At 34.2% G+C, this 22765-nt stretch overlaps 1 protein-coding gene across 2 annotated transcripts in view; it reads left to right on the top strand.

Annotated features, from left to right (window-relative positions):
* Positions 1-22765, top strand: part of Nox4 (NADPH oxidase 4) — a 146400-nt gene that overhangs the window by 95474 nt on the left and 28161 nt on the right. For both annotated transcript variants that reach the window (XM_029479267.1, XM_021166295.2), the window contains exon 13: positions 18405-18486. In XM_029479267.1, coding sequence (XP_029335127.1) covers positions 18405-18486 — 82 coding nt within the window. The remainder of the gene's footprint in view (positions 1-18404; positions 18487-22765) is intronic.

Below are 22765 nucleotides of genomic sequence, written 5' to 3' on the forward strand. Positions count from 1 at the left end.
ATTAAATAATTAGCAAGAATCTTCTTTATAGTAAACTCAGTGTAGTCTAGAGTTAGACTAAGAAAATCCATGGAGAAGATAGAATTTTTCAAATTTAGACATTGAGCAAATGTATGAAGATGTAAGAAAAAGTGTAAAATTAACAAGGAAATCTATCTCAAATCAGGGAAAGTAATGAATAATCATACTCAGGAATCAAATGAACAAAAAACCAAGACACCTAATAAATCAAAATGAAAGAAAACAGTGTCAGCCAAATCAAAGCAAATAATTTGTTCCAGTAAGAATTTGTTTGGATCCAGCTTAGCAAAAGATTGGGTGAAATCACAATATTCTGGAGATGTTGGTGAACCTTTGAATGAAGTGAACCTCTCTAGTGAACATACCATCAGTGAGTTGCTATTACAATCTATTACTAGCAAATGAAGACTTATATATTCTTAGAAACAGAGGGGAAGCAATCAGAGGCTTATGTACTAAACCTGGGAAAAATAACTATGAACAAAAGTTAAGAAATTAGTACTGGAAGGAAGAAAATACTTTTAAAATCAAGGAAAGATAGAATTCTGGATAAAGATGGAATATTCAGGAATGTAGAGTAAGGTTATTTATATAAAGAGGTTATAGTATATAATAAAATACATGGTGCAAATAAATATTTTGTATTTAAAGGCGGTGAACATGGAAGTTGAAATTTGAAAAAATGGGAAATATAAGCTATGTTCCCTTTTTTAATGGGAAAAAAGCCCAAATCAGTTTACAAAGATTGATTTAAAAAGATTGAGAAGTAATAACCTTCATGGAGCCACAAAATATAATCTTAATTAGATAATGGTTATGCATTGCGCTAAAAATGCATCGCAGCAGTCCATCTGTAGATAGATTTTCATGTATCATGGAAAGGTTACTTCTTATGACATAGCAGGAAGAGTTGAAAAAATGAATTTGTTTTGACACTGTCTGGGAAATAAAGAATGGGGGAAAATCTTTTCCAGTAAGAATTTTAATATAGCAGAAATTAAATTCAGCAATGAATTGTAATTGATAGAATTCTGTATATAAAGGAAAAGAACAAAAATATAATTTAACTCATAAGAGCAAGGAAAAGCCATATGATAGTTTGTAACTATCTATTGTATATGATTTTTTTTCCTCTGAGACCTTTGTGATCACAAGTAGCTCATTAAAAATTAACTACCTCAATATTTATTTTAATTACCTCCACTTGAGCAGGAAATATGGTCAATTTTGCACCCTTTTTAAATTGTGCTAAAATATTGGTAGAGATGCAAGATCATTCTATTCAGAGAGTTAAATTCTGTCTAAAATAATGGAAATTTTCATATAATAGAGGTAAACATGCATGTAGAGGAGCCCAAAACAATTGTGTCACTCACTGACATAAAATTTCAAGAGGAGATTTAGCTTCCAGGAAACAACAGAGTTACAATTATTGAAAGAAAAATGAAAACATTCTTCTGAGATCAGAAATCACTGAGTTTTTCTCCAAAATTAAAATTATGAGCAGAATACTATTTCTAGAAGTGCCAAAGAAAAACTTAATAAGAATGTGAACATTGGAAGCTTTTTAAAAATGATATTGTTTATTCATTTGTGTGTACAGGCATCTTTGTGTGTGTGTGTGTGTGTGTGTGTGTGTGTGTGTGTGTGTGTGTGTGCATTTTGTATTTGTGTGGTGGTGGTGGTGTGTGGGTGTGTGTCTATTTGCATATATTCCATAGTGTGCATGTTGAGGTCATAAGGCTACTTTTGAGAGTAAGTTCTTACCTTCCACAATAGCTGAGGATAGAGGTGGTTTGAGATCCAATCACTTTTACATGCTAAGCGATCTCTCCAGCCCCATTTTGGATTTTTAACTGTGATTTTGTTTTAGTGAAGTATGCTTTACCATGGGCGATGAACAGTGCTTGCTGATAGGAGCCTGATATAGCTGTCTCCTGAGAGGCTCTTCTAGAGCATGACAAACCCAGAGGCAGATGTTTGTAGCCAACCATTGGACTGACCACAGGGACCCCAATGGAGGAGTTAGAGAAATGACTGAAGGAACTAAAGGAGTTGTCAACCCCACAGGAAGAACAACAATAATAACCAACTAGATCCCCAGAATTCCCAGGGAATAAACCACCAACCAAAGAGTACACATGGAGTTACCTATGGCTCCCATGGAGTAACCTCATAGAAGGAGGGGAAGGGGTGATGGGATAAGGGAATTCCAAAGGGGAAACCAGGAAAGGGAATAACCTTTGAAATGTAAATAAAGAAAATATCCAATAAAAGGAAATAAAAAAGAAAAGATTTAGGTATGTTCCATACCAATTCTTTCAAGAGTTACCTACAATATACAGTGTACAAAGATGTAAATGAAATGACTACATAGTTCTTGAGACTCACCTAGTTTCATTCTTGTCAGCATTTTCATTAAGAATTGCATCTCTTGAATGCATGAGTGATACATTAAATATAGAGGACTATGAAAGATATGTTTTTGTTCCCTCTAACAATGATAATAGTAAAGATAGTCAAAATAATTGCATTAGAATTTTATTTCTCTTCTAAAATTAATCATATTTTTGTTTCAAAGATATGATTAAGAATATTACCTTAACTATACTTCTGTCTAAAATATCTTATCTATGGTAGATATGATTACTGTGGAATAATTTCACTATTTGCACATACTCTGTACGTTTAGTACTTTAAATTACAGATTATTTTAAAGACTTTTTTAAATTTAACAACTAAAGAGTTATATATGCATTATCCCAACACAATTATTCTACATGTTTAATATGAATATATTCAACAACCAATGAATAGGTAATCATAGATAGTCAGAAAATAAAGAACCTATTATACATGTCACATGATGGATTTTTATTTATCCTTGGTATCTTAGTCAGGATTTCTATTCCTGCACAAACATCATGACCAAGAAGCAGGTTGGGGAGGAAAGGGTTTATTCAGCTTACACTTCTATACTGCTGTACCAAAGGAAGTCAGGACTGGAACTCAAGCAGGGCAGAAATCAGGAGATGATGCAGAAGCCATGGAGGGATATTCTTTACTGGCTTGCTTCCACTGGCTTGCTCAGTTTGCTTTCTTATAAAACCCAAGACTACCAGCCAGAGATGGTACCACCCAAAAGTGGCCCTCCCCCCCTCCCCCGCTTGATCCCTAATTGAGAAAATGCCTTACAGCTGGATCACATGGAGACGTTTCCCCAACTGAAGCTTCTTTCTCTGTGATAACTCAAGCCTGTGTCAAGTTGACACAAAACTAGCCAGTACACTTGGTTATGAAATTTTTGTATTTCCCATTATAATTTGCAGTAATAATTAGATATAGTTAACTGATAGAATCTAAACTGAAAATGAAGGACAAACACTGTGAATTTTCTTTTATAGTACTAATCCAAACTAAACACAGTGTAAGAAATATTAAATGTAACTTTAATCAAAGACATCCACAAAATACTTGATTATTATATCTCTGTATGTCTATGGCATTCTATAAAGCATGCATACTTCAGGTACCATCCAGCTGATTTTCATGAAAAGATGAAGATTGGATATGTACTGTATATGTTAAATACTTTTTAAATTTTGAGTTTTCCTTATAAGTTGTGATATTTTCTTATGAGACATGATAACACTAAATTATATTAATTTATGGTTACAACGTAGTTAGGGAAACTATATAACTTATCATATAGTAGAAATGACTTTGACTTCCTGTTTTACTTTTTATTCAAGTAGTTTTTATTAAATTTATAGAATTGTGGTACCATCAACAATGTTCTTATTCACTTATATTTCTTTTTAAGTTTCATACATTGCATATAATGAATTAGAGTTGTTTCTCCTTATTGCTCTCTTTCATCCCCATCTCTCCCATGCAAACATTTCTTTCTGGAAAGCTATCTGCCAACATTAAAGTCTTTTGTGTGTGTGTGACTCAATGAATCTAATTCCAGTTGATTGTATGAGCATGGTAGAGGCTTATTAGAGCATGAGCAACTCATCAGTGGGCTCACCACTGAAGAAAGCGATATTCCCTCCCCTAGCAGCCATTAACTGCTAATAGATCTTTACGGAAGGATGGGCTTTTTAGTTACTGCAAAATTGCAAGTAAACCTGAATGCCACCAGTGAATCCCAATGCAAAGGGAATCGCTAAAATAAATTGGAGAGTGAATTATTTGGACATCTTAATTTTTTTTCTGGATGTCAGGTGTCCATTTAGTTCATGTGCTTGTAATGCAAATATTAATCTAAGTTTATAATAAAAATCATTATCTGCTGCTTCCAGAAAATATTGCCACAGAGAATATTCTCTATGATTGTTGTTGCTATGACCATTGAATTCCTTGGATAGCCACCAGTAGAACATAGTTTTTAAAAACAATTGGTCATTTTGGCTAATAAATATTTATCAACCATCTACTCTAGGCTATAGGAGGATGAGATATTAGTCTTTCAGACATGTCACAGGTATGGTTTTCAAGTCTGTCTGAATGATTTTTACTTAGGTCCTAATAGGATCAACCTTGTAGTTTTCAGGTTGTACTTATTTGAAGGGAATGAGTTTACAAGGAAGGAAGGGAAACAATTTTGAGAATCCTAACCATTTTAGGAAAATGATAAAACTCTTTGGGGAATAGACTTATACCATAATTTCTGTGGTTCTTTGATGGTGGTTATATCCTGCCATATGGTTGATTAATTCAATTATCCTCAGTTTCATTTGTGTCCATCGGACTCTGCAGTAGTTACCAACTGAGATTGCGAGGATCCATCAAGGAAAAAAAAAAATCACTGTGTATGGCAGCTTTAGCCTTATAAGATGTGTTAGTTAAACAAGAGGACTTTATACAGAGTTGAAATTGTGCCAGTTGGTTTTCCATCTCTGCCTGAGTTCTTAGACTATTGGATACATTGCTGGTGAGCCGCAGTACCTTGATAGAAAACTTGATTTCTGAGCAATAGTTTTTAGCAGTGTGTTTCAATGACTCGGTGAGCCATGGTCTAATCATGTGTGGTATCCTCCAACTTCCTGTCCTATTTCCTTCATATACAGGACATGCTTTCATGTGATTTCATCATTTTTATTCTACATTTATTTATTATTTATTTTCTGGTCTACTTTATATGTAAGTGTGTGTTATCACATGTGCATTGGAGAGTATGTGAGGGGGTCAGAGGCCAACTTGCAGGACTCAGTTTTCTTTTTCTACAGTGTTGCTTGCTCAGGTTATCAGGCTTGATTGGAACAGGCTCTTTTACATGCTGAGCCAGCTTGCTGCTCTGCTTTAATATAATTTTCTTTCTTTCCTTTTTAGTATTTACTTTGTTTTTGTTTATTGATTTTTTTATTTAAAAATTTCAGGCATTAATATTGTATTTACATAATTTCCACCCTAAAATCTTCCTTTCTATCTCTTCCTGGGACTTTCTTGACTCTATTATATACATATATTTGTGCAGTTATAGATGTTTGTGTATATGTGCATTTACATATACATGGTTTTATGTATACATGTATGATTTATGTGTATATGTGTTTATTTGTATACACATATATACTTATATACCTATACCCTGGGGACTTCATTTAGTGCTGTTATTCAATTATGTACATTTAGGATGAGTCCTTGGTATTGGATAACCTATCAGGACCTCTTCCTGGAGAAACCTGAACATAAACAAAACTTTTGAGATTAAAGAGGAAAAAATGCAGTTCATAGGACTCATAATGTGGTTTTCCATGATTCCATGAGCTACATCATTTGACTTAGTTCTGGACACAGTTAAGTATAATATCCCTTCAGTTTACAAAGTAGTTGTAATCCTAGAAATTTGATTTGTAAGTTAAAGTAATTTAAAACATTTCATTTTTCATAGTTATACATGATTTTTTCAATTTGTATGTATGGCCAACATTTTCAACATATTCTCTAAAAGGATTTCAGAGAATTATTGTATGATATGATATTTTGTACAACATTGCTGAATATCTAATGGTCCCCTTCCCTCCATTTTAATTTCAGTAACTTCTGATAACCATTTTGAGAAAAAAAATTGTTTTAGTAATTACACTAAACTTACCCTAGGAAGTGGCACTGTTTCACATCTTAAAGTGTTCATAGTTAAAGAAGAACTACACTGGAGAACTGAACTCTGAGACATTCTTACATGTTATGTTCAGCAATGGCAACTAAACAGCACTAGCCACTAGACTAGAAGAGAGTTAAGATCATTTCATTTACACATCACAGGAAGATGCTTCAAAATGGTCAGATGTTGACCAGTTGTAACAGATGCTTTTAAGAAATCACAGAAAATGAAGATTGAGCTAGTAACTTCAGAAGATTTTGTTTTTGTAGAATGCTTGAAATAAAAGCCACATTGAAGTAGTTTCATGAGACCATAATTTTAAAACCAGATAGACATCCTGAGAGATGCTAGAGTTCATCTCAGTTCAACCTAAGTTGGGGAGCGTTTCTTCTCAGTTATTTATCTAATGAAATCAAGTAGGACCACTTCCCATCATTCACAATGGGGCATTTATTCCACAGTAGTTAACATGTGTTATCACAGTTACATGAAGCCTTCCCTATAATTTATATGCTGAGACTTAATTGCCAATGGATCACTACAATTGGTAGGCCTGTTGTAAGAGCTGCAGGGAGTTAAATTTGCCCCTTTTAAGTCTTAATTCATGCATGCATAGCAAAGAGATACCATCTTGGAAACAGACTAAGCATCAAATGTTCAAACAGACTAAGTACCTCAATGTTCAAATTTCTGTGAGAAATACACTTTGGTAATGATTTAGTCATTGGCTTTTTTTAGACATGTCTCTTGAACATTTGCCAAAACACAACAGTACATGTTTTTAATATTTCTTATTTTAAATGAAGTTAAAAATATAAGTTACTATTAGAATGGATTAGGGACAGAACAACTAACTAAATCGTCAGGATACATATATTGTAATAACTGCACACATCAGGATACATATATTGTAATAACTGCACACACTTATATACTTCTGGAAGTGATGTGGATAACCAGAATGAAGTATAGAGGGCAAGATTTGTACTGCTAGAGAGACAAAAATTTACAGTTATGAAATCAAACTGCCCTCAAAGAGATTTGATCCAATATGTATGTGACCAACTTGAACTTTCCCTAAGGCAACTTATATACTTCTTGCTTTATAAAAGGAGGAATGGGTCATTTAGTAGATGTGGCTGAAAGAAATGGTAATTTTGTTCCGGTTCTTCCTGTCTCTAATGAAGATAAATTGTAGGACTAACACTAAGAATGAGGACAGGGAAGGTATGCAGTAACGTTGAGAAGGAATGGATCATATACAGTATTAAATTGATGAGTGAATCCTGGTGGCTCCTCTGAACTATGTCAACTAGTCTTCTGAGATGTGTGTTTCTAAATTTGAAAAATGATAATTCAGAATAATTGTAATTTCTTTTCAGTTATGGTTCACTGTTGCAAATTAGCAGTTGAGCAGGTGGTAAATTGGATTTTAATTGACATCAGTCCACTTCTGAAAAAAGTGTATGATATCTGCCACTTTGAATTCATTCTTTTTACAATGGTCTAGAAAATTCAAAACATCAATCAACTTAAGGGTCTTTTGTTGTTTACAACTCCAATACCTTCCCGTTGCTTCTTGGGTGAAGGTCAGATTATCTCTACCATGTCGTAAAATGATCTTGTCTTAATTAATGTTCTATTGGTTGGAGAAGGCATCATGACCAAGGCAACTTATAAAAAAAAGCATTTAATTGTGGGCTTGCTCACAGTTTCAGACAATTACATCTTGATCATAATGGAGGGAGGCAGACAGGCATGGCTCTGGAGCACTGGCTAAAAGCTTTACATCCTGACCTGTAGGTGATAACCTGAGAGAAAAACACAGTGGGGCTGGAAAGGGATTTTGAAACTTCAAATCCCACTCCCAATGACACACTTTCTGCAAAAAGGGCACAATTCCTCCAACAAGGCCACACCTTCTAATTTTCCAAATAGTTCATCAACTGGGGACTAAGCATGTAAATGTATGAGCCTACAATTGCCAGTTTCATTTTAACCACTACTGACCTTCAAGTACTGGCTCTCTTTTCCATTATTTTGCTTTCATTAATTTTTATGCCCATTAGCAACACTGCCTTTTTAAAAAAAATTTTTTTTGTTCTCTCCCGTAATATACATGTCCTAACCTACACCCAGAGAACTTACCATTGCCCAATGTGATCCCTACCCTCAACAAACATGCCTTTAATGTCTTTAGATCACATCTTATGATTCAAATCCTCTTAGAAATCTATAGATACCTTAATATGGGTTGTACTTTTTTTAGGCATTTTTACTAGATATTTTCTTCATTTACATTTCAAATGCTATCCTCAAAGCCACCTATAAGCTCCCCCTGCCCTGCTCCCCAACCCACCCACTCCCACTTCCTGGCCCTGGCATTCCTCTGTACTAGGACATATGATCTTCGCAATACCAAGGGCCTTTCCTCCCATTGATGGCCAACTAGGCCATCTTATGCTACATATGTAACTAGAGCCACTGCTCTGGGAGGTACTAGTTATGTAGGATAACATCATACATTTCTCAGCACTTGTTTTCATTGGCAACTGTAGAACTCAAGTGTATTCAGAGCAAGCAAGCAAGTCTACCAATATAGGGTCTTCAGAATCCAGTTAGGATTGCATGTTTTGCTTGCACATGCAACAGCTATTCGGGCTGTGCACAGACATACATGCAAGCAAAACATGCATATGATTAAAATAAAAATAATTTAAAAAGTTAAAGAAAAGCAAATCTGTAGAGTTAAAACATAATCAAGTTTGGCTTTCATGGACCTTTGGATAGATATAAAAGGATTTGATGTACCAGCACATAAAAACCAGAACAAAGTTTTTTTTTTCTTTTTTTCAACTTTTCCAGGCTAGTTAAAACAAAAACAAACAAACAAACAAACAAAAAATTTCTTTGTGCCTGGCCAGGTCCTCTCTCTCCTTCAAATCTGGATAGGATTCAAGAAGTACCTGATACAGGTACTCATCAGCAAAGTTCATGGTCCCCGTGTCTGGGTAGAAAAATATGTGCTGTCATTGGTGAACAGTTAGATTCCATGTGGACAAGGCTCAGCCATAACCACTCTCCAGTGGATTCACGCTTTTGTGAAATTGTTGTCTGTAAGATTTATATGGTCTTCATTACAAAATTAAGGGAAAAATATGAGTCTTTGCGCAATGGATAGGAAAAAAATGTAAATGCTTTTAAAAGAACTGAGCATTCTCCGAAGTAGCTTGTCTTCAGGAGAAATTATTTTTTAGCAATGATAGGAACTTACTGACCATAACTTACCTGAGAAGTGGGAAAGTGAGTATCCCAGCCCCTTCCAGCTAGCTCTCTCTCTTCTTTTCAAGCTAAGAAGGCAGGAGAGAAGAAGCACTTCTTAACTTCACAGTGTCCAGGCACAAGCTCTCTCGCACTCCTTTTATTCCATTCATATACCTGCCTTACTGAGAGCAATGGACTGTTGCTTGTTCCATCCTATGCATCAATGAATTGATGTTTGATTTTGCACAGATTCAAGGCATATATATTGCAAAGACGGAAAATTACAGAATATCCAAAGCTAATATTCAAACTAGATACAAATCAGTAGTAATGTTAGAATTATATAACCAGAAAAAGCTAAAAACTGAATAAAATGCAAAGATCTTTAAAAGAAAAAGTAGATCCCCTGATAAAACAGATACATAATGTCTATGGCCAGAGAGAAACTCAGAAAAGAATAGGGAGAAATGGTAAATACATGCTCATTAGACAATAATCTTGTGTTAACAAGGCTGAGTCTCATACTGTGTTGAGTGGAGGGTCTTTTAGCATTTCATAAAAATTTTAAAGCTGAGCCAAAGAAACCAGCCTTCTTTTTCTGTTCTATGGGAGATAACGAATCTCTACCTCATTTCCTAATTTTAATGTGTATAATCTCTCACCATCAACTGGGAGCTCAGGAAGTTCAGTGAAAATATTTTTACTGTGTGATCAGCCTTCTCAGAGAATGAAAGTCAGAGTTAAGCCTTTAAATCTTGGGCAGGACTTGATGAAAGACATGGGGTGAAAGAGGTCCTGGCAGTTGAAAAGTGGGTAATCAGGGGGCCAAGGAAAAATGTTTAGTCTACTGGAACAGCCCAGCATTATATACTTGGGCTCTTCTCTGGTGAAGTATTCCATGTGCTTCATCTTTGGCTAACATGTCTTCTACTTACTAACATAGAAGACTCACTGCTGGGTTGATTTTAATATATTTCAAAAGACTATGTATTGCACGCTATTGCTTTTCATAGCTAAAGTTTTAGTGAGCATACTTTAAAAACACCCATACACAAAAACCTTGTATTTTCTATGAGTCCTGAACAAAATTACCTTTTTCTTTTGAATATGAGTGTAGGTGGTATTAGAGTTTGTGCTGAAAGCAGAGACTGAATTAGTATCAAGCTGAGCCTTGATCTCTCTGAGGTGTTTCTTTTGTTCAGTGCCAACACCGTTTAAAAATGCATTGGCTGTGACAATTGTTAAGTATAGCTTTTTCCTTTAAAGGTGGATTGTGTTAGAGAAAACTCGGCTGCAGTAATGTGCTTATCCAAGACAGTCTCTGATATTTGCTTTTGCCTTGCTTTAGCCTGCGTTTCCTTCCTTTCCTTTGTCAGTGTTTTTGTTGTTATAGCATAATTTCCACAACAATAAAAGATAATTTATATTTTAGGAGAATACCAGTTATAGACAGTGAATCACTGATGTGTTTAGAGGCCAAGAAGTCTGTTTATAGTTTCCAAAAGTGGATTTCACTTTTTAAAATGGTAAGTTTAATAAGTAGGAAGCAGAATAATGGGTGTCAAGGGAATAGAATGTTATCCCTGCTTCCCTTAAAAGTCCCATTGAAATGTTTTTCTTTCTCTAACACAGCGTTGTCTCTTTTCAGAACTTCAGTGCTTACATGTAGCAGGTGTAGACCTATGTAGATGGTATGTCTGTTTTTCTGTTACTTTATAATCCTTAGAAAATGGAAAAAGGAGGAGGGAAGGCAAGCCAGCAGCATGTCTCTCTCTAAAGAAAACAGTGGAAACACAAACCAAAAACCCTAGACAAGGATTTTGCTTTGCTTTGTTGATTTTTGTCTCCATCGCTTGCCCTGTGGTTAGTCAGGTCCTTGCTGATTTTTAGTTTCTTCACCTACACCATCAGGATTTGAGAAAATTGCTAACCATTTCCTTGCTCAATATTGATGCCAAACTCTAAATCTTCTCATAGAAGTAAAATCTAGAATAAATAATTCAAATCTATATAAAGCAACAATAAAGGTAGATAAATTTTTATATAGTTGAGAAACTCTAAAAGGAAGGTAGTGCAGGAGAGATGATCAGACAGGGTGAATATTGCACCTTTGCCCAGGTTCATTCCTTAGCTCTTCTTGTTATACATGCATTATGCTTATGTTGGCTTCTGGAAAGTGTGCACAGAAGGTTGTTTTGTGTAGCTGTACATATGATGGAATAACCTTTTTCTTTTATAGTGCTCTCATTTGCTCTTAATATTTGTGGAAAGAAAGTTTTAGGATACCCAAACAATCAGCTCTCATTTTCTTCTAAAATTGTTGTCTATTTTCTTGTAAGTTCTGTTTCCAGAGTCTCGGCCCTATAAGAAGATATTTTTGCTCTGTATCTGGTTTTCTTGATCAAACCAAAATAGTCTAATTTGGATGCCTTGAATGCAGTTTTGAAAGCAATATTTTAAATGTAAAGTATTGTCATTCAACACTAGTTACCATGGTAATGAAGAATGTTATTGGATTTAAGCAAACTTTTCAAAAGGGGAATTTCTATTCTATCTCTTTTCAGTTGATATGGCTGTCTCTGTGTCTGCCCTTTAATTCCATTGTCCAAAGTAATTTCTTTTGCTAAGATTAATGTGTTTATTTCTTTTCCTAAGAAAACAAATTTAAAAAATTAAAAACCATAAAATTTTGAGTCACTACAAATAATGTTCTTTCACTTTTAAAGTAATTTTATAATTCCATTTAAAACCTCCTTAAGGAGCATCTATAAAGACTTTGTAATACTTTTCTCATTTAAACTTTATTTTTCATTCAGAAGAGTTGCCTTGATGAGAATTTGTTTTATTCATAGCTCATGGCAAATAATAACTACTCAATACATGTTTTGTTGAGCAAGGAAAAAATGTATAAAATGAAGTAAAACTCTAACTCCCCTACATATTGATCTTATGCCCAATTCTAAATTGTCTTCCATTAGAGATTAATGGTCTTTGTTGATGTGGGAGAAAAGGAGAAATCTTATCAAATATATTTAGATTGTCTCTTAGTACCATGAAACAGAAGAGTACTCCCCTCTCTTTCACTCACACACACACACACTTGCATGTGCTTGCTTGCTTTTTTAAATTATCAGCATGTTCAACAATGTTTGGAATTCTGAGGTTACAGACTAGTATGTATAATACAGTTATCATTTACTTCTAATCTGGGTGTTTTTCTGTATATTTATGTCTCATATAATTTACCTGTAACTCACTAAGTAATAGACATGTTGTAGCATGGAAATCCAGCTCTCCTCTTGCGATTCTTAATATGACCAATAAAGGAATTAAGAAAGGACTCAACTGGATCCTCAAGGACTCTAGGGTATACAGAATGGTTGGGATCATGGTATAAAAGCATACTTCATTGAGTTGGCTTTATCAAATACAAAGCATATCAAATACTGGTACCTGTTCAAATAAATCTGTGTCTGATAGAAATTTAAGAATGAGCACCTGTTTGTCTGATCCAGAAGTTTGTAGAACATCTGGACCATTGGAAATGGTTTGTTTTGGACTGTGGTCCTCCTTAGTGGCATGCACATGGGTTTTCACCTAGTACTTCAATTCAAGATTCATGGAGACTCTTTCAGAACAAGATGGGAACCTGACAGCCTTATCTTTTCAAGCTGTGTTCAAAGAAGCTGATTCTGAATTTTGTTTGCTTAATGCAACATGCTTATTAGAGATTACTACCTTAAGTGGAAGAACAAGGAGTTATTAGGTAGAGGGAGAAGTTGAACAGCTGTTGTACAGTCTCAATCTAGTGCAGATACATGGATAATAAGATTTAGAGTAAAGATTAATAATCAAAGCTGCTGGAATAGGGCTGACAGATCTATGCTTTTTTTTTTTTTTTTTTCATTTGTGAGCTGTTCTGGGGGATTTCAGAGCCCTTGCATAGAAAGCCAACTCAGGAGGAAATTAAGCCTCTCAATAGCTGTTTGACTGCACTTTCCAGAGCTGAGCAACAAAATCTTTGAAGAGGACTATGAAGACAATGTCTCTACCAACAACATCATAACTAATTTTTTTTTACTATTTTTCCTCATTTAATCAAAAGATAGAAACATGAAATGAGCACTATATTGACCAGAATGTCGGGAGATAGGCATAAATCAGGCTGTCCAAAGCATTGGCTCATGCTTTTCTACTGACTTTGGAAATCAAGACTACAAGCTTTCTCATGAATTTAGGGTGCTTTCTTTATTCTTTTTAACAAGGAAGACTTTATCTTCATTTAGATTTATTTAATAAAATAATTGTATATAGTCAAGGTATATAACATGACATTTGGTATATACTGTGAAATGACCACCAGAAGCAATCTAATGCATACATTTCCATATAACAATGTTATTTTTTCTGTGTTTTCATGATAATACTTAAGATATACTTTCCTGTTAGATATTCTTTCTGTTATAATCTTTTGCGTCTAAGTACTGCAAAGTATGCACAGAGAAATATTTGTTAGTGTTATAAAATAATTTTAACTTTTAGTGTAAAATCATTGTAAAAGAAAAAAATATAACCTGGTATAAAAAACAGAACCAATAGAATGTGTTTCTATATAATATACATAGATATAGACACTAGATAGGTGAGATAGATGGATAGATAGATAGATAGATAGATAGATAGATAGATAGATAGATAGATAGATAGATAGATAGATATAGGTAGATGATTGATGGGTGATAGGTAGATAGAGAGATTGATAAATGATCAATAGCTGCTAGATAGATAGATAGATAGATGATACATGAAGGATAGAGATGATAGATAGATAGATAGATAAATAGATATATACATATATACCCATTTACATATATACATAATAGATAGGTAGATAAAGATAGAGATGAGTATGATAATGATACATTGATTGAAGGATCTGAAAATGAAATTATTTTGAATTGGCCTACACCCTAGATCTAGGCAATCAATAACTACTGTCTGGACACTACAGGAGTGAATTAAGAAGTTAACCAATCCAGGGAGCTCAACAGTCTCAATCCAAGGCTGACACTTCATGGAAAGTTGCTGTTGTTGATGGTACACCAAAACGGTGATGAAGCCGGAGCATTGTGGCAGCAGCAACTCTTGAACTGACTCAGGCAGAAATGGCTCACGGCTGTCTAAACACTGCTTTCATCCAACTTCTTTTACAGCAGAATGCCAGCTTCTGGGAATTTATCATTAATATTTCACTCTCTAGCCGTGCATACACCCCCACAGACCCTCTAATTTTCTCACATGGTCCTCTCTCGAAATGACCCCTGGAGCACACAGTGATATTTCAGCAATCCTACAAGTATCTCAGTGCAGCTGAGCTGAACACAAAGACCAAAGGTCACATATCTATACTCAAATAGTACTTTCTATTTTATAAAATGAGTGTAAGATCTCATAAGTATCTTGGGAGGATCATTTTTACTAATTCATTTTATATTGTCCAGAGCTAGTTTCTGTTTCCTTGGTAACACACCTTCTAAAACTACCTGTTATATCCTCTGTTTATTTTTCACTGTTTTAAAATTGTATTTTCTTATTTATTTTTAAGATGGTATCTCACTGTGTAACCATAGCTGTCTCTTATTTGTAATTTTCTTGCCTCAAGCTCTAAAGTGTTATAATAGAAGTGTTCCCTTTCATGCCTGCTTTTTCCAGGTAGCTTTATAACTTAGGTCAAGTGTGCCATGGGGGAACTTCAGTGTCCTTTAAGGATTTGACTTGGGTGCTTTTTGAAAAGAAGAACTGACAACTTAGGTGTAATATAAATATTGAATGAGAGAAAAGTTTTATGTATTAATAAAAACATAATTGATGTCTCTTTTGTGGCAATGCTCTCAACCTTGAGAGATGTTTTATATGATTGCTTTTCCTTACTTATGAGCATAGATCATTCCAAATAAGTGCAACATTCATTTATATATTGGAGATAATGGTGAGGCAGACAGAGAGTAAAATGGCCACCTCCTGAAACATAATAATTTGAAATTCCCTAAATCTGTCTGACAGGGTCTCTCCAGCAAACAAGTTTCTCCCTAGGATGTTACTGAAGAAACTAATTAAGTTCGGTGGTCAAGAGACACTTAGGTTATAACAGAATAGAGTTCATTAGTGTCATTTTTTTCATAAATCATTTTTTCTTTGTACAGATAGGAAGATTTCATTCCTTTCTCACAACATAAATAGATTCCCATGTTCTTTATTGTCATGACATAAATGCCTATTCTGGTTAGTATAACTTCACGTTTCCAATAATTGGAAGATTGATAACCCCGCTCCCCCCCAAAAAAAGGTGACACGAAACTGGGTCATAGCAAATGTAACAAAAATCAAATCATTCTAAATTGTGAAAAAGTATTTTTCCTATTTTCTTCTTTAATAACTAGCTATTTTGTATAATAAATTATTGTCTATGTTGCACCTATTAATGTAATTATGTATAGAATGTCCTCTAGGCTTGTGTTATTGATTGAGTTTGAGAGAAATAAAAAGAAGGTGAAAGTCTATAATAGCTTGTGTCAATTAAGGAATCCCCTACTGGTGCGAAATCACATCCAGACATCTCTACCTCATTAGTCAGCTCATCACAGCATCGTTGTAAGTCCCTTGGTTCTTGTCAGTTGCTTTAACATCTTCCTTTAAGATGCCCTGTGAAAGACTTGAGCACCAGTGCTGGAAAGCTACTGTTTTCTACAGAAATTATGTGACATCTGAGAAACCACTAGGAGTAGCATTTTACTCTTCGTTCTCAGCAAATGAAAAATCAAGTTATGTTTTCTCCAGAATCCTATGAAGAATGAGATGGCAGCTGAAGTAATTGTTGGCAGGAATCTTAGAGGCTGAAACCTACACATACCTATAACTGATCTTTATTTTCATAAAGGACAAACATATAAACAGTGATTAAACTGTAATAGGAAAAGCCTAACTGATCATGTTTAGGGAGTTACTCATATATTAATAATAACATTTTAAGAAGAAAAAATTACAAAGTACTTCATATTTCTTGTGTGTCTGTATACTTTGCTTAACAGTCCTACGTGACAGCTGAAGGAGTTTTAAAAATGTTCACTTACTGTCCTTCACATTTACTATGTTTATATGTGTATATATTCTTATTTTTCTATAATGTTATACTCAGAGATTTTCCACCATGGCTTTGTAATGAAAATTTGGGGCATATATAAAAAGAGGCAAACCCATCCCTGGATAATTGTGTATGAAAGCACAATTATATGAATTAAGAATTCACATTGTTGCCTGCTTTTAAGCAAGTTTGGAAATCATTCTCCAAATTTCAATTTGTACATTTAGCTCCCAAGAATATCTGCTATATATTTTGGGCAAAACTTACTTTTACATGATGCATAAAGTTCTTGATTTCTTTTGGGCTTAAGTTTTATTTTCAGGGTCTATTTTGGAAAAGGACTAAGTGGTTAAAATGATTTGATTGGGTAAACATTGCCAACTAATCTTGCAAACTTAAAGGTAAGATCATGTATTATCAAAAATAGAGGCCATTAATTTGAAAGGGAGCAAAAAGGTGTTTGTAGGAGGTTTTGCAGGGAAAAGCCTCCTATGTAGGGGAAAGAAAAGTCTAGATGGTGTCATTATAATCACAAATAATAAAAAATAAATTTGAAAGAAGAAAACATAGAAATTTCAAAAGTAGTTGACATTCATTTTATTGGAACAAATTATTTATTCATTTATTGGACTTCATAGATTAAAAATAACAATGTAACAGATGTTGATATTGGTTAATTTTTCAAAAATGTGGATTCAAATTAAAGGAGAAATATGTGTCACAGCTTTGGAACTCCACACTTCAAAATAGAACAAGAAAACCTCACACCATTCTTAGATGCTACTTCACTATGCCCAGTTGTGTTTTAAAGACTGTCTGAGTGACAAAAAACAAAATTAGTATGGAAACCAGTGAAATGATTCTTATTCATGAAAGTAAACTCTATGCCTTGTTCAGTATTACTTCGTGGCCATTCTGCTTAGGTCTGTGACCTACTCTCTTCATTTGATTCCTCGAAACTCATTTATTTAGTCACCACAATAATAGAATTAGAACATTTCATCATAATACAGTTAATGCATAGAAAGTATTAACAATGTCTTACAATCCTCTTGTTGCTTCTTTTACTAAATCATTCTACCACTTCCCAGAAGTTACAATGAAGTATTATTGACAGTACCATTCCTGTTCTCACTGCTGTGTTTGGATTTATATATACTGTGCTGAACCCATGCATGCCTTCATTGCTTTCTATCTCAATGAAATTATTTTGAGAATTTCCACCCTCAAGTGTACATTGATGTGTTTCCATTCCTAGTTATATTTGAAAGCATTCAGTTTCCCTTTAATTTGTAAGTAGTCTATTATATGGATAAAGCACAGGTTGGCCATGCTCATGTTTATGAGAATTGTAGATATTTCTCTTTATGGTTATTTTTAAAATAGTGCTATTGGTACACTCCTACTTGCTTTCTAAATCACATGTGAATGTTGCTGCAGGACATAGAATGAAAACATTTGGCAACAGTCAATGCAAAGTTCACATATCAAAGAGAGCTCTGAATCACTTTCCCCTGTCAGATCTGCATCATCAAGTGGCATGCAACAAGAAGTTTGGTCTTTACATTGATCTTGCATCACTAATTTCTGACAAATGCCTGCCACCTTACACAAGAGCTACAAATGTATTTTTTTTTGCAACTTATGTTGCCCAAATTAATAACACTGTAGAACTCTTAGTATTTAATGTCATATAACTGTTTTCTCAAGTCCATATCAAAGAATATTCTTTTTGAAATATTTTCAGTGATTATGTTATTTTGTTTAAAAAAATGTATGCAGACAATAAGGATAATAACAAACCCTATTTTGACATTACTCTCATTACTTATTTTTTCACAGTTGATATTTTATTTCTTTTGGCAGAACGATTCCGAGATTTGCTACTGCCTCCATCAAGTCAAGACTCTGAGATTCTGCCCTTCATTCACTCTAGAAATTACCCTAAGTAAGTAAGAGATGTTTGTGGATATTGAGAAGGGAATGGTCAAGATACTGGCAGAAATTGATGCAGGGAAGGTGAAACGTTATTGTTGTTTGGGACTTTTACAAATCCCGAGTAACCTAAACTGACTAATTAGGATCTCACCTGTAATGTATGGCAATTGACTCTTTACAAAATAGATCTGGGGATCATTGTTCTAAAATATAACAAAGTTACTTACATTTTTTAAATTTATGAACTCTCATAAGACCCATTGCCAAAACCAGGAACATCCATTCCATCTTCAGAATTCAAGTGCAGACATTGTTCTGTGAATGTTCCCAAAGTGTGAATAGATGAGAACAAAATGGATGACTTAAAGGAAAGTACACTTACTGCAAAGTATGCGTGGATTTAGAGTTAGAAGATGAGGTGGCCGTAACAAGCTTCATTGTCCAGTTATGTCTGAAGAGATGTTGGTTTATGATATATCTGGATGTTTATATTTATAATCCTATTCTTATAAAAACAGCTCAGATATGCTAAATATTTCAGAATATTTGACATGATTTTTATTATACATTATATTGGACAATCAAGCCCCCAAATATGAGCCAGTAGCTCTGGAAGGTTTAGTATGTGTACAAATAATTGAAAAAGTACAGGAAGAACTTACATCCACTTTGTTTGCACAAGGATTAAGTTCTATGAGCAGTAGCATCTAGCATCCACTGCTTATAAGGAGGAATATTATTTATGACAGAAGTCAGAATAGTTTTTTGACTTTACTGCCAAAAAACAATCTTAATTGTTTGGACAGAAAAATCTGTATCTCAGTGCACTCTCAGTTCCAACTGGCTGCCTAAGCGTGGCTCAAATGATAACATTGGGTAATATCTCTCAAGTCCTCAGATAACCTTTCTCAGGTTTAAACATTATTTGCTAGATAATCCTCCTTTCTCTTCTGTGCAGTCTGTATTCTGTTTCTAGAAATTATCATTTCTTCTTCAGTAATTTTAAGTTCAATTATGTGAAATGTATTTTGAGCCAAACTTTTATTATCATCAATAATAATAAAGTAATATTAGTAACATACAGAATATCTTTATTCATCAGGGATTATACTATGTGTAAGGTATTTTATTTATTTGTTTGATCTTTTCTTTTGAGGGTTTTGTTTTGGTTTGAATTTTTGATTTTTGTGGTGTTTTAGCACAGGATTTCTCTGTGTTCCTCTAACTTGCCTCGAACTCACTCTGTAGACCAAATTGGATTCAAACTGAAAGACCCACCTGCCTCTGTCTCTTGAGTGCTGAGATTAAATACTTGAGCCACCCTACCTTCAATACTATATGCTAAATGCTTTAAATACTTCTTGCTTTAAGTGAACACCCCATATAATCTTAATCATTTCCATATTATTATTACTATTTATTATATTTTATATTATTTGTGTCTATTGTGAAGGATGTTGTTTCCCTAATTTCTTTCTCTGCCCTTTTTTCATAGGTACAAAGGATTTCATAGGTACTGATTCATTAGAGTCAATTTTATGTCCAGCCACTTTGCTGAAGTTGTTCATCAGCTATAGTAGCTCTCTGGTAGAATTTTGAGAGTCACTAATGTCTAGTATCATATTATCTGTGAATAGTGATATTTTGACATCTGACTTTCCAATTTGTATTCCCTTGATCTCCTTGTCTTATTGTCTTACCTAGAACTTTGAGTACTATATTGAGTAGATAGGGAAAGATTTGGCAACCTTGTCTTTTCCCTGCTTTTAGTAGGATTACTTCAAATTATTTTCCACTTAATTTGATTTTGGCTATTGGCTTGCTGTATATTGTTTGGTCATGTTTAGGTATGTACCCTGTGTCCCCAGTTTTCTAATGTCTTTAACTTGAAGGGAAATTAAATTTTCTCAAAGGTGTTTCCAGCATATCATGAGATGATCATGTGATTGTTTTTCTTTCACTTTGTTTATATAGTGGATTTCATTGATAGCTTTTCATATATTGAACCATTGCTGCATCCATGGGGTGGAGCTTACTTGACCATGGCGAATGATGGTTTTGATGGTTTTGATGTGTTCTTGGATTCTGTTTGTGACAATTTTACTAAGTATTTTTTCATTGATAATCAAAAGTGAAATAGTTCTGAAGTTCTCTTTCTTTGTAGAATCTGTGTGTGATTTAGGTATCAGGGTACTTGTGGCCTCATAGAAAGAGTTAGGTAGTGTTCCTTCTGTTTCTATTTTGTGATATTGTTTGAGGAATGTTGATATTATCTCTACTTTGGAAGTCTAAGTATAATTCTGCACTAAAACCATCTGTCCCTGGACTTGTTTTGGTTGGAAGAATGTTATTGACTGCCATTATTTCCTTAGGAGTTATGGGATTATTTAGTTTATCTGATGTTGATTTAAATTTAGTAAGTTATATTTGTCTAGAAAATCATCCATTTCATTTAAATTTTTTAGTTTTATGGAAGGAAATACAGGCTTTGGAAGAAAAATCTAATGGTTTTTGTTGTTGTTGTTGTTTGTTGTTGTTGTTAATTTCCTCAGTTTCTATTGTTATGTCTAGCCTTTTCATTTCTAATTTTGTTACTTTGTAACTATCTCTATGCTCTATAGTTAGTTTGGCTAATGGTTTATCTACCTTGTTGGTTTTCCCAGAGAACCATCTCTTGGTTTTGTTGATTCTTTGTATCTTTCTCTTTGTTTCTAATAGGCTGATTTCAGCCAAAGTTTGACTATTTCCTGCCATCAAATTCTCTTGGCTGTGTTTGATTCCCTTTTGTTCTAGAGCTTTCAAATGTGATGTTAAGCTGCTAGTGTAGGATCTCTGCAATTTCTTTATTAAGGCCCTTCTGCAATGAACTTGCCTCTTAGTATTGCTTTCTTGGGTATGCTGGGCTTTCCTTTTCATTGGTTTCTAAAAAGTTTTAAATTTCTTTCTTATTTCTTCCTTGATCAACTGATCATTGAATAGAGAGTCGGTCAGGTTACATGAGTATGTGGGCTTTCTTTTGTTTCTGATGTTGAGAAGACCAGTTTTAGTCTGTGGTGATCTGATAGAATTCATGCAATTATTTCAATCTTCTTGTATCCATTGAAGATTGTTTTGTGTCCAGTTATATGATGAGTTTTGGAGACGGTTCTGTGAGGTGCTGAAAAGAAGGTATATTCTTTTGTTTTAGATTTTGTTTTGTTTTCCATTCTATAGATGTTAAATTCATTTGTTTCATAACCTCTCCTAGTTTCACTGTTTCTGTATTTACTTTCTGTTTTGATAACCTGTCCATTGGTGAGAGTAGGGTGTTGAAATTCCCCCACTAACATTGTGTGGTGTCAATGGGTGATATAGCTTTAGTAAAGTTTCTTTTATGAATGTGAGTGTCCTGGCACCCAAATCTTAGTAGATTTTTCCTTTAATTAGTATGAAGTGTCCTTCCCCATATCATTTGATAAGTTTTGGTTGAAAAATCTGTTTTATTAGATATTATAATGGCTACGCCAGCTTGTTTGTTGTGTCCATTTGCTTGAAAACCCTTTCTCTAGTCCTTTACCCTGAGATAGTGTCTACCCTTGTTGCTGAGGTGAATCTCTTGTATCCTGCAAGATGTGGATCCAGTCTTCTTAGCCAGTGTCTTTTTATTAGTGAATTGAGTCCATTGATGTTGAGAGATATTAATAGCCAATGATTGTTAGCTCCTGTTACTTTGATTTTGGAGGTGTTATCATGTTTTTGTGATTTTTTTCTTTTGGTTTTGCAGTATAATGATTAATTTCTATGCTTTCTTGGTTGTAGTGAACCTAGTGTAGGAGTTTTCCTTCTAGCATCCTCTGTAGGGCCAGATTAATACAAAGATATTGTTTAAATTTGATTTAGGCATGGAATATTGTTTTAATCCAAATGTTATATAGGTCCTCTGGGACCTCCCATGATCACTATTTGTAAACTAACTACCTGCAGTAATGCAGTTCTAGTGGAGATGTTAGAATTGCCAGGGATACTGTGTTTCACATCTTAACCTTTATCCAGGCATATCAACTTTGAATAGAGGGTCCAGGCTAGGGTCCTGGTCTGTGTGTTTTAATAAACCTTCCAAGAAATTCTGATTCTCATATTACTTTGCAATTAATTAAAGCAAAACAGATATTGAAGACCATGTCATGCTCTAATGTTCCCTGGTGGCTTTTTATGGCTTTTACTGATGGAATTATCTCCTGAGTAGTCTAAATTGCAATATCATCTTCTGAGGAGTAGTTACTCATAATCATTTTTCTTCCAGATGAAGA

The sequence above is a fragment of the Mus caroli genome, chromosome 7 (assembly GCF_900094665.2).
Source record: "Mus caroli chromosome 7, CAROLI_EIJ_v1.1, whole genome shotgun sequence".
NCBI lineage: Eukaryota > Metazoa > Chordata > Mammalia > Rodentia > Muridae > Mus > Mus caroli.